Below are 13,194 nucleotides of genomic sequence, written 5' to 3'. Positions count from 1 at the left end.
GCAAGTTCTAAGCTATATTTCCAACATACTGAGAATAGAGTTTGCAAATGGTAGTTTCTGTTTAGGACCTGTTCTTTCTTTTGCCTTCAATAAATATTCTTTGCAAACTAGTCTTCAGTAAAAAAAAAAAAAGTTTTAGTTGCCTGAGCAGTTTTTTTCTTCACTTAATACACAACAATTTCCCACTACGGGGCATATACCCAGAGAAAACCATAACTCAAAAAGACACATGCACCCCAATGTTCATTGCAGCACTATTTACAATAGCCAGGTCATGGAAGCAACCTAAATGTCCATCGACAGACAAATGAATGAAGAGGATGTGGTACATATATACAATGGAATATTACTCAGCCATAAAAAGGAACAAAACTGGGTCATTTGTAGAGACGTGGATGGACCTAGAGACTGTCATACAGAGTGAAGTCAGAAAGAGAAAAACAAATATCGTATATTAATGCATATTTATGGAATCTAAAAAATGGTACAGATGAACCGGTTTGCAAGGCAGAAATAGAGACACAGGTGTAGAGAACAAACGTATGAACACCAAGTGGGGAAAGGGGAGGTGAGATGAACTGGGAGATTGGGATTAACATATACACACTAATATGTATAAAATAGATAACCGATGAGAACTTGCTGTATAGCACAGGGAATTCCACTTTGCTGTACAGTAGAAACTAACACAACATTGTAAAACAACTATACCCTCCCCCCCCCCCAAAAAAGTACACAACAATTCAAGGCAGCATCACTGCAGTGGTTCTATCAACTTGACTGGGCCACTGGATGCCCAGATAAGTGTCAAACATTCTGGCTGTGTGTTTGAATTTTTTTCTGAATGAGATTAGCATTTGAACCAGTAGATTGAGTAAAGCAGATTAACCTCCATAATGTAGGTGGGCTTCATCCAATCAGTTGAAGACCTGAATAGAACAAGAGGACTGACCCTTCTAATAGGGGAGGATTCCTCCTGTCTGACTGCCTTCAAGCTGAGTCAGGGGTGTTCCCCTTTCATTGGACTCAAACTGAAATATCACCTCTTCCTGAATCTTGAGCCTGCCTGCCTTCAGACTGGAACTATACCATCAGCTCTCCTGGGTCTCCCACCTGCCAACTGCAGATCTTGGGACTTGTCAGCCTCCAAAATCACACAAGTCGACTTCTTTTTAAAAACCCCTCTCTCTCTCTCTCTCTCTCTCACTATATATATATATATATATATATATACACACACATATATATATATATATATATATATGTATATATATATATATATATGTATACACATACACACATATACACTCTCGGTTCTGTTTCTCTGGAGGACCCTGACACTAATACAATCACTTATTTTACTTGCATTAAAAAAACAACCGGGGAACTTTCCTCAACATAATAAAGGCCATATGTGACAAAACCACAGCCAACTTTGTCCTCAATGGTGAAAAACTGAAACCATTTCCACTAAGATCAGGAACAAGACAAGGTTGCCCACTCTCACCACTATTATTCAACATAGTTTTGGAAGTGTTAGCCACAGCAATCAGAGAAGACAAAGAAATAAAAGGAATCCAAATCGGAAAAGAAGAAGTAAAGCTGTCACTATTTGCAGATGACATGATACTATACATAGAGAATCCTAAAGATGCTACCAGAAAACTCCTAGAGCTAATCAATGAATTTGGTAAAGTAGCAGGATACAAAATTAATGCACAGAAATCTCTTGCATTTCTATACACTAATGACGAAAAATCTGAAAGTGAATTAAGAAAACACTCCCGTTTACCATTGCAACAAAAAGAATAAAATATCTAGGAATAAACCTATCTAAGGAGACAAAAGACCTGTATGCAGAAAATTATAAGACACTGATGAAAGAAATTAAAGATGATACAAATAGATGGAGAGATATACCATGTTCCTGGATTGGATGAATCAACATTGTGAAAATGACTCTACTACCCAAAGCAATCTACAGATTCAATGCAATCCCTATCAAACTACCACTGGCATTTTTCACAGAACTAGAACAAAAAATTTCACAATTTGTATGGAAACACAAAAGACCCCGAATAGCCAAAGCAATCTTGAGAACGAAAAATGGAGCTGGGGGAATCAGGCTCCCTGACTTCAGACTATATTACAAAGCTTCAGTAATCAAGACAGTTTGGTACTGGCACAAAAACAGAAATATAGATCAATGGAACAGGATAGAAAGCCCAGAGATAAACCCACACACATATGGTCACCTTATCTTTGATAAAGGAGGCAAGCATATACAGTGGAGAAAAGACAGCCTCTTCAATAAGTGGTGCTGGGAAAATTGGACAGGTACATGTAAAAGTATGAAATTAGAACACTCCCTGACACCATGCACAAAAATAAACTCAAAATGGATTGAAGACCTAAGTGTAAGGGCAGACACTATCAAACTCTTAGAGGAAAACATAGGCAGAACACTCTATGACATACATCACAGCAAGATTCTTTTTGACCCAGCTCCCAGAGAAATGGAAATAAGAACACAAATAAACAAATGGGACCTAATGAAACTTAAAAGCTTTTGCACAGCAAAGGAAACCATAAACAAGACCAAAAGACAACCATCAGAATGGGAGAAAATATTTGCAAATGAAGCAACTGACAAAGGATTAATCTCCAAGATTTACAAGCAGCTCATGCAGCTCAATAACAAAAAAACGAACAACCCAATCCAAAAATGGGCAGAAGATCTAAATAGACATTTCTCCAAAGAAGATATACAGATGGCCTACAGACACATGAAAGAATGCTCAACATCATTAAGCATTAGAGAAATGCAAATCAAAACTACAATGAGATATCATCTCACACCGGTCAGAATGGCCATCATCAAAAAATCTAGAAACAATAAATGCTGGAGAGGGTGTGGAGAAAAGGGAACACTCTTGCACTGTTGGTGGGAATGTAAATTGATACAGCCACTATGGAGAACAGTATGGAGGTTCCTTAAAAAACTAAAAATAGAACTACCATACGACCAGCAATCCCACTACTGGGCATATACCCTGAGAAAACCATAGGTCAAAAAGAGTCATGTACCAAAATGTTCATTGCAGCTCTATTTACAATAGCCAGGACATGGAAGCAACCTAAATGTCCATCAACAGATGAATGGATAAAGAAGATGTGGCACATATATACAATCGAATATTACTCAGCCATAAAAAGAAATGAAATGGAGGTATTTGTAATGAGGTGGATGGAGTTAGAGTCTGTCATACAGAGTGAAGTAAGTCAGAAAGAGAAAAACAAATACAGTATGCTAACACATATATACGGAATCTAAGGGAAAAAAAAAAAAAGGCCATGAAGAACCTAGCGGCAAGACGGGAATAAAGACACAGACCTACTAGAGAATGGACTTGAGGATATGGGGAGGGGGTGGGGTGAGATGTGACAGGGTAAGAGAGTGTCATGGACATATATACACTACCAAATGTAAAATAGGTAACTAGTGGGAAGCAGCCGCATAGCACAGGGAGATCAGCTCGTGCTTTGTGACCACCTAGAGGGGTGGGATGGGGAGGGTGGGAGGGAGGGAGATGCAAGAGGGAAGAGAAACGGGAACATATTGTATATGTATAACTGATTCACTTTGTTATAAAGCAGAAGCTAACACACCATTGTAAGGCAACTATACTTCAATAAAGATGTTTAAAAAAAAAAAAAACAACCATACTGAAATTTTAGCCCTTTTCTTTCCATTCGTTTCCATCACACATCTTTTCCAGATACCAATCATAGTTCTTCTTTTGATTTCTTTCGTAATAACGTCTTAAGTTGTATTCTTTTGTCACAGGCATACTTTGCATCTTAAAAAGGTAGGAATACTCCTTATTTTTACAATGATAATTTTTATAATACACTAGACTTCTTCACCTGTGTTTCGTTTTCAAACTTTTGATAGAAACATAGATATAAAAAAATCACTTTTATCTTAATTGCACTTTAAAAAAAAACCCTACCATTGCAAGCAGGGATACTCACACCCTAGAAGATGGACAAATTCTTATGCTATCAGGTCAGTAAGGGGAGTGTCTGAGGGAGGAATTATTGAGAGAGGCTCCTTGAATTGGTGATGTCCTGTGGAGTCCCATTTGAGTTCTAGACTTAGCAATTAACTCCTCTAGTATGCTTTACCAGGGCCCCTGGGAAAAGCTGGACAGGTGATTCACTGTACAGACTTACCAGCCATGTGATGAATAGGGGCAAATGCGAGTCTGGTCGGAGGAAGGGCATCTTTTTCTGATCGGCACAGGAGCTCCAGTAAGTGCTCCATCATTGGGAACAAGAGGGGGTGTTCTATTTGGGTTGCTGGTGTATCATGTCACTCTACCACATGCATAGTTCAGTGAATTTCTGGCCATGTGTTTAGGTAATTGAATACATCCAACAGTGCTACAACTCGGTTGACATGGGTATGAAGGTAAACAAGAGGTCATGGGTTTATTTATTAAATCTGCAACTTTTTACTGAGTACCACCTAATTTATGCCAGTTCTGGATACATGCCAGACCTCTGCATCTTGGTGCTCCTCGATTTCATGCATCAAAATTTAATTCAAGCATCACCTCCTCCAGGAAACTGTCCCATATCCTCTCCAAATCTCCCAAACTTCTCCCTCAATCTGGAAGACAAGACCCTGCCAGATGTTTTTGACACATCTGTGCAAGTCATAATATTGCTTTCTTGCCTTGCCCCACCTCAGCCTTAAGCTGACAGAGGACAGGGAGCCCAGAGGAGTGTTTCTCAGCTCACTCAGGAAGGGTGAGCCAAGTCAGAAGAGGATAAGGGCACAGACCAACTGAGCATGCACTGACACTGAGGGGCCAGCCCAAGAAAGAGAGGTCCTCAGGGAGACCCAAAAGGGCTGGAACATTGTTTTGAATGCTAAAGCCCATTTTCTCTTTCTGAGCTCCCTAAGGAAGAGGAAATAACTGAAGAGTCATCCTCTTTGAGCCCAGGACTCCTACTTGATATAATAGGAATAACAATAACAATATTGGCTGGTTGTGAGGATTAAATCAGACAGTAGATAGGAAGTATGTAATTATACAGTACTATTATCTTCCAGTCAGAAATTTCCAAGGTCTTCTAACTCCAGATCCTTTGTGCTCTAGGAACCCACCCCCCCAGGCCAACCTCTGACCCCTCTTCCCTGCTCCTCTCCCCATGCCATCGTCCCTTTTCCCTCTTCCCATTCCTCCTCCCCTCTTCCAACTCCATCCTTTCCACCTCTCTCCCTCCCTACTCCCTCTTTCCTCTTCCTCCAGCCCTCCATTCTCTTCTTCCTTTCCCTCTTCTTCTCTCCCTCCTCCCTTCCCATCCTCCAACTCTCCTCTCTGCTTGCTTTGCCCAGGAGACAGTACACCAAGTGAGAACTGAACCAAGCTACCTGGATCCAAATGTAGGTCTACCACGATTAACTAAGCCTTAGATGACTCAGATGTAAAATGCAGACGTTGCTAAAAAGCAGGACTTAACTCACAGTTGCTCTGAAAATGAAATAGATATGTAGGTAACTACTTAGCAAATAGGCTTGCCCTCAGTAAAGTGCTCAAGTGTTATCCATCCATTTTCCTTCTTGCCCTTTTCCTTCCTTGTCACCTAAGCCCAGGGTGAAGATGAGAAAAGAAGTCTAAAGGGTACAGTTCACAGCAACAGCACCATGACTTTCAAGGAAAGAAGCTCTCTGTAGTCTAATGCTGGCATCAAATAATGAGTCATCTTATTCACCTTCACCACACATATTTCTGACCAATCTAGATTTTGTGGTCATAGGTGAAGACCTGTGAAATTAACACCAGATTTTCTGATGAAAAGCGAAGGGTTTGCATTATATGACTTTGTTCTATTTGCAGAAGTACATTTTTCTTCTGTTCTTACTCAGGAAATACCAAGTATTGGGAAAGCAAAAGATTTCTTCTTTACTAAATTAAACCAAAAGGAGAATTACATGCTACTACATGGGACAGATCCCTCTTAAAATTCTCTTCTGAGACCAAGAAAGAAATCATGAAGAGGAGTACAAATCAAGATGCGGCCCTATAGACCAGAGACTGTGTATTTTTTGTGATAAGTTAGCACAGAAATTGGAAATGTTTAGAAACTTTCACAGCCATTAGGCATTGTCTGGATGCCCAAGCCCCCAGTTAGTGGACTCTTCTTATTCAGCTGAGTACAGAGCAGTTCCGATGTTAGATTAGTCTTTTGAGGCCAGATCTGCCTATTGGTAATGCACAATGGACCACGTACTGGTCCTAGAAGAATGGGGGTGGGGGGCGGGGGGCGGCGGGCGGCGGCGACCTGGCCCTTCATCACAGACGTTTGAGAAGCACTGATGTAAACCATAGTTCCACAGTTTTATGTTCTCGGATCACTGATTTATCAATCTTTAAGAAGAGTTCGTTTACACGAAGTTCAAAAATGTAGAAACATCAAATGCGTGGGATTTGATTGTACATTTCTTAGATGGAAAACTGTAAAACATTTTAATTTTGCCCCTCCTTGTCTAACCGGTTTTTGGCTACACCAGTGTTGGAGCTAACCGCTCATCCTAGAAAGAAGCCTGTCATCTCGTGGCTGAGGACGTTGACTGTAAGGAAGGGTAGCGTGCTGGGGCACTGCCAGTTGTGATTGGGCAAAAAGACCTTTTTCTCGGGCAGTCCTCTTTTAGGTCAGTTTCTCCATTTCCCCGTTAAGTCCATTTTATAAACAACGGAATGGACTTTAGGGGAGGGAAAGAAAAACGGGTTCCTTACTACTTTTTAAGCGTTTCCGGCCCTTAGCAAAAGGGTTTGGTTCACGGTAGGCGCTCAATAAACGCTGTATACGTACATTTTGAAAGAATCACTTTCTACATTATTTCATAGGAGGAACGGTGGAAGATGTGAACTCCTCCGGGAGAAACCAAACATTCTCATTCGGAAGAAGACGAAGAAGGAGTGAAGTGAGGCTGTAGATGCCCACACACTAATTTCTGCCGGTACTTGAAGGCGAGCGAGGAACCTGCGAACCTTAGTCCACGGGAGGGAGAGGCGGACCGCGCAGGTAAACTGCAATTCCCGGCATGCCCGAGGGGGCGGGCCCGGCGGCTGCGCAGATAGGCGTGCGGCCGTCACGTGATTTCGACATGGCGGTGTTTGCGGATTTGGACCTACGGGTGGGTTCCGACCTTAAGGCGCTGCGCGGGCTCGTGGAGAATGCCGCTCACTGTGAGTCTCCCCGGCTTCGCGGGCCGCGGTGCCTGCCCAGTCTCGCTGTCCCCCCAGACTGTCGGGCCACGCTCCGGAGGGACCCGGGCGGGCCTCGTTCCGGTCTCGTGGGGTCTCCCGGCTGTCCCTGGAAGCTGAGGCCCCTGCGGTGTTGCTCTGATCCTGGGCGCGGGAAACTCGAAAGCACTGGGGAGCTGTTACCCAGTCTAGCTCCTTATTTCTTGCAAATTGAGGAGACTGAGGCCCTGACAGGGCGGGGGATTTGCATAGGGCCCCACAGCTGATGGATGGCAGAAGCCAGGGCTTCCAAGTGTAGTCTCCTACCCCAGTGCTTTTAATATCGCCCCTTCTTGCGTCTGACGACAGTGTTCTGACACTCAAATGCAGGAAGCTGGTGCACCTATGGGTCCGAGAAGTGGGGGAGGGACATGGGGTCGCGAGTGTTTGAATTATATTATGTAGAGGGAGGGTTGGTGGGGGCGGAGGACATACTAGGAGGGTGAGAGGGGAGCAGCATGGCCAAAATGCTAGCATGTTACTCATATTTGAATCCAAGGGAAGCAAAAGCTCTGAGAGGTAAGATCCCATTTTAATTACTGGAGTTAATCGCGACTGCTGTCTCTTTCCTTAGACTGTGAAATGTCTACGTGGGGATAGAGGGGGTTAAAAATAAAGAGGTTTCTGCAGGGCCTGTTAAGTAATGGTTGCTCAGTAAATAATTGAGGGAGGAAGAAAAGAAGGAAACTGGACAAACTAATGAGAGGGGGGACCACTATTTTGGCATTAATATGCATTATCTTTTAATATTTATATCCTGTTGTTCCCATTGGTGTTTAAATAACTTAAAGATTGGAGTCATGATTTAGGCATGTTTTTGTTAGTCCACATGTCCAAAACAGGGCTGTATTGAGGCTGATAAAGCAAGGCCCTGGCTTCAAAGAGTTCCCAGTCTCTTGGTGGGTAGCTCAAAGGCGTGTGTGGACAGTGGTGTGAGGGAGTCGTTACTCCATTTCTCCTTAGCAAAAGGGCCTTTGAAGTAGAAAGGGTAAAAAGCAAAAGAAACGAGTAAGAACGAAGGTGAAAAAGTATACACTTGATGGGATGAAAATGAACAAAGGGACACGAAGGAAAATGATGGTTTAAAGGAGTTGCGCAAAGTGTCTTTGGTGTAATGCTAATAATACACCACCAAAGTCAAACAAAGCCCTGACTCTGTGCCAGCCACTGTTCTAAAACATCCTTTGTGTGTTATCTCATTGGATTCTGCCAGTCGTATAAGGTGAGTTCTGTTATAATCACCATTCGGCAGACGAAGAACTTGAAACTTAAGGTTAAGTAACTTCTAAGTAGTAATGCTTAGATTTGAAAATGGGCCGTCTGACTCCAGAGCCCATAACCATTCTTCTTACTACCTTCTAGTCTTGACATGAATTGGGATGAGTTTATGTGTAAAAAAGGTGTTGTATTTAACAAGAATGTTCAATTTTTCTTTTCAGTGGGCTATTCAGTTGTTGCCATCAATCATGTTGTTGAATTTAAGGAAAAGAAACAGGTAAAATACAATTTCTGAAGTTAATAATAACCAGCATTTATAGTTATTTTGTGTATATTGGTAATATTGAAGCTGCAGACGAGCCCTCTTTGTGCATTATCTTATTTTAATGTTAATAGTTGAGCTGATGCATATTTGTACAAATGATAGTTTTTTGTGAAGTGCTAGGGCATGGTGTAAGGATTCTTAAAGTTGATTTGATGTTAAGTAACTTTCAATAACTTCTTAAAAGTGCATTGTTATTGATTAAACTGTAATCACAATATTTAATCTTTTTTATTGTAGTCATGGACTCATTACTAATTGATTTCCCTCCCAAACATGCTAGTAAATATGTATATCTCCCTTTAGGCCAACAACTGTTCCTTACAGATTGTTTCATTCTAAAAACTGTTGTTCATCCCTCCTATCCATTGATGTCCTCAGCTGCTTCTCTGCTTCAGCTTTCTTCATTAAAAAACACACATATGCACATACACAGAACTTATTTAGTGTTTCTGAGTGCCAGAAATTAGCTTTTTAAAAAAAATATTCTTCTTTGTTGTAGGAAATTGAAAAACCAGTAGCTGTTTCTGAACTCTTTACAACTTTCCCAATTGTACAGGTAGGTGTTTTGTTTAAGAAACATAGTACTTATTCATCCAGTTCAGACATGCCCAGTCATATATGTGGTTCTCTTATCTGTACTGCCCCTTCCTCTGTCTACCAGTCTTACCTTTCCATGAAGACTCAGCTCTTCCACGAAACATTATGTACATCTCTTTTTCTCTGGCTGTACAGGTATACCTCAGAGATATTGCGGGTCTGGTTCCAGACCACCACAATAAAGCGAGTCACATGAATGTTTTGGTTTCCTGGTGCATATTAAATTTATGCTTACGTTGTACTATAGTTCAATAAGTGTGAAGTAGCATTATGTCTAAAACAAAAAAAAATCAATGTATATACCTTAATTTTAAAATATTTTATTGCTTAAAAATGCTGACCATCATCTCAGTCTTTAGCAAGTTGTAATCTTTTTGCCTGTGGAGGGTCTTGCCTCAATGCTGAAGGCTGCTGACTGATCAGGGTGGTGGTTTCTGAAGGTTGGAGTGGCTGCGGCAGTTTCTTAAAATAAGACGACAGTGAGTTTGCTGCGTGAATTGACTCTTCCTTTCACTATGATTTCTCTGTAGCGTGCAACGCTGTTTGATAGTATTTTACCCACAGCAGATCTTTCAGAATTGGAGTTAGTCTTCTCATACCCTGCCACTGCTTTATCAACTCAGTTTATATAATATTCTAAATCCTTTGTTGTCATTTCAACAATTGATTAAGTTCGATGTCTTATATGGGTATGCTTTTGGGCACTGAAAACAGTTACAATAGTATCATCAAAGATCAGTGATCAGGGAATTCCCTGGCAGTCTAGTGGTTAGCACTCGGCACTTCCACTGCGAGGGCCCAGGTTCACCTTGATCATAGATCACCATAACAAATATGATAATAATGAAAATGTGTGAAATACTGGGAGAATTACCAAAATGTGACACAGAACCATGAAGTGAGCAAATGCTTTTGGAAAGTGGTGCCAATAGACTTGCTCAATACAGGGTTGCCACCAACCTTCAATTTGTAAAAAATACAATGTCAGTGAAGCACAACAAAGCAAAACACAATAAAACTAGGTACGCCTGTTTTATAAATTCCTTGAGAGTGAGGACTAGGTTTTACTGATCTTCACTATCCTTTATTGTTAGTACCTTTTAATGAGTACTTTCCACTGGTAAGGAGGAAAATCAGTCATTTCTATTTTGTGCTTTTTTGATTACAGGGAAAATCAAAACCAATTAAGATTTTAACTAGACTGACAATTATCGTTTCGGATCCATCTCACTGCAATGTTTTGGTAGGTTAGTTGTTTTTCTTCTCTCTTGGCCTTGTAAGTTGTATTGATTTCTGCTGAATACTGTTGTTTTTCCAACTCCTCCCATTCTTACATCTCCCCTGACCCCCGTGTGACACTTGACTGCTCTCCTTAGCTCAGAATTCACACAGTATAACAGAATCTCTTCTACTCACGGCACATGTATAAGAATACCACAATTAAAGAATCTTTTGGCAAGTGGTATTCATTGAACTTACATGAAGTAGACATAGGTGGGTACTAGGGATATTGCTGTGAATAATACGGACACAATCCTTTTAAAAATGGGAGGAATGTTTAAAAAGTGGGAGGTAACAAATAAGGGATGTCCTAGGAATGTGCAACAGGAGGCCCCCCAAGGAAGCTGATGTTCAAAAAGGGGCCAGAAGAATCAGTGTTACAGGTGCCAAGTGGGGGAGAGAATGTTTCCGCAGACAGGATGGATTATGCAAGGTCCTGAATCCAAGAAGAAACATGGTGCATTGTGGAAGATGAAACACCAGTTGAGTTGAGCCTGTTGAGCTGTCTGTCCTGGGATGAGGTTAGGGAGGTGGGTCTGGGTGAGCAATTAGAAGAAGCCTTTGAAGGTTTTAACCAAGGGAGTACAGTTATGAAGTTTGCATTATAGAGAATAGATTAGAGGGGATAAAGGAGGGGATTTAAGAGGCATTGGGGCTGGGGGAGAGGGGAGGATTGACAGGATTTGGATGGATTTGTTGATTGGATAGAAGGTGATGACTCCCTGCCTTGGCCTCAGCAGCCAGGTCAGTAGATGGTACCATTTCCTGAGGTGGGACATAGAAAGAGAAGTGAGTTTAGATCATCATGTTTCAGACATGATGGGTTATTGTGAGAGTTCCAATGGAGCTTGTCAAATGCGGGGTTGGAAAAAAAGGTGTGGCCCTCAGAAGAGGGACCCTAATTAAAGATACTGATTTGGAAGTGGTCACGCTGTAGAGAGTAATTGAAATCATGAGACTGGATGAGACTCCTTGGTAAAAATATGATGTGGGAAGAGAAGGTCTAGGACAGAGCCCTGAGGAAGTTCGGTATTTAATGGTGGAGTAAGGGATGAGGGATGAGCTAGGATTAGAGACGGAGGTGGGGCTGTCTGAGAAGTCAGTGGACAGCGAGGAACGTGAGAAGGCTCAGCAGCATCAATGTGCCTGAGTAGTCAAGTCAGAGAAGGGCTAAAACGTGTGTCGGATGGGCAAGTCTCCTAATGACGTGGAGGTCATCAGTTGCCTTAGTAAAAGCCATTTCCACGGACATGATAGGGACGTGAGAACATGCAGCCAGTGTGTGCTGCTGACTTTGCTTGAGAAACTTGATTCTGTGGAGGAACAGAAGGCATAGGAAGCTGGTAGATGAGAACCTGCTGTCTAGATTTTGTTCGTTAGATGGAGACTTGAGAATGCCTGGTGCTGATGGGACGGATCCAGTGAGGGAGAGAGAACGTGAGATCTCTGAGCAGGTGAGCTGCTTCATCTTTAGCTGGAATGGCCTCCTCTCCCACAGAACAGGCGTAGTCAAGGAAGGGCTGCCCTCCTTTCTAACATCAGCATTGCTAAGGGAATTACGGAAAGCCAAATTTTGGGATATTATACAACTGCAGGCAGCATTCTGGTTCTCTAAGCCCCGGGAGACATAAATGGAGCTGACTTTTTATGGTCACGAAGAGTTTGATTTTCTCTTGTTATCCTGAACATCCTGGTCGCCCCTATTTGTCCACATCCCAGGTGGGAGTGGGCAAGCAGAGGACAAAGAGTCCTGGATCCTGACTTTTTCTGAGACCCGGAGCCTGCCCTGTCTCAGCACACATCTGCCCAGCAGGTTTTCTTACCTGCTCAAGCACAGTACCTGCTGCTTCTCTCCAACCTATCTCTTTCCTCCTCTAATTTTTATCATGCCTTTTCTTTTTACAGAATAAGAGGTAAAAAATTTTAAAGGTGCCAACAGGCAAAGAAGAAATATCACATATCTCATCACTCAGAGATTGTACTCTTGAATATATATTTTTCCAGCCTTTTCACATGCATACACATATGATACAAGTTTGAGACTTTCTTTTATAAACGATCTTTAACAGATAAATTCCTCTTTTTCTGTCTTAGGACTCTCGGGTATTTTCTTGCATGCTTAGCAGTTTAATTTGTTTTTAACAGTATTCTCATTGTGAACCTAATCACATCACACTTAGTCATGTGTATTTCTTGTCTCACCAAAAAATGGTGAGTTCCACTGAGAGCAGACATATGCCTTAAATGATTTTGTATCCCCAGTGCCCCACACACAGCAGGTGCTCAGTAAATTTCTGGCAAGCTCCTCCACTAGCTTGTAAGAGCAGCAGCTATCTAATTTGATTTTTGTATCTCAAACAAAATGTTTGGTACACAGTTAAAGCATAACAATGTGGGAAGGAAGGAAGGAGGATGATTCCTTCCTCCTTAGCGGGATGGATGTTGGTATCTGGA

At 41.7% G+C, this 13,194-nt stretch overlaps 1 protein-coding gene across 1 annotated transcript in view; it reads left to right on the top strand.

Annotated features, from left to right (window-relative positions):
* Positions 1 to 7,124: 7,124 nt before the first annotated feature.
* Positions 7,125 to 13,194, top strand: part of RPP30 (ribonuclease P/MRP subunit p30) — a 28,836-nt gene continuing 22,766 nt past the window's right edge. The window contains exons 1-4 of the mRNA XM_007187504.2: positions 7,125 to 7,262; positions 8,759 to 8,814; positions 9,362 to 9,418; positions 10,628 to 10,702. Of these exons, the coding sequence (XP_007187566.1) occupies positions 7,181 to 7,262; positions 8,759 to 8,814; positions 9,362 to 9,418; positions 10,628 to 10,702 (270 nt within the window). The 5' untranslated portion in view covers positions 7,125 to 7,180. The remainder of the gene's footprint in view (positions 7,263 to 8,758; positions 8,815 to 9,361; positions 9,419 to 10,627; positions 10,703 to 13,194) is intronic.

Source organism: Balaenoptera acutorostrata, chromosome 16 (assembly GCF_949987535.1).
Source record: "Balaenoptera acutorostrata chromosome 16, mBalAcu1.1, whole genome shotgun sequence".
NCBI classification, from domain to species: Eukaryota; Metazoa; Chordata; class Mammalia; order Artiodactyla; family Balaenopteridae; genus Balaenoptera; species Balaenoptera acutorostrata.
This window is presented reverse-complemented; position numbering and strand designations above follow the sequence as displayed.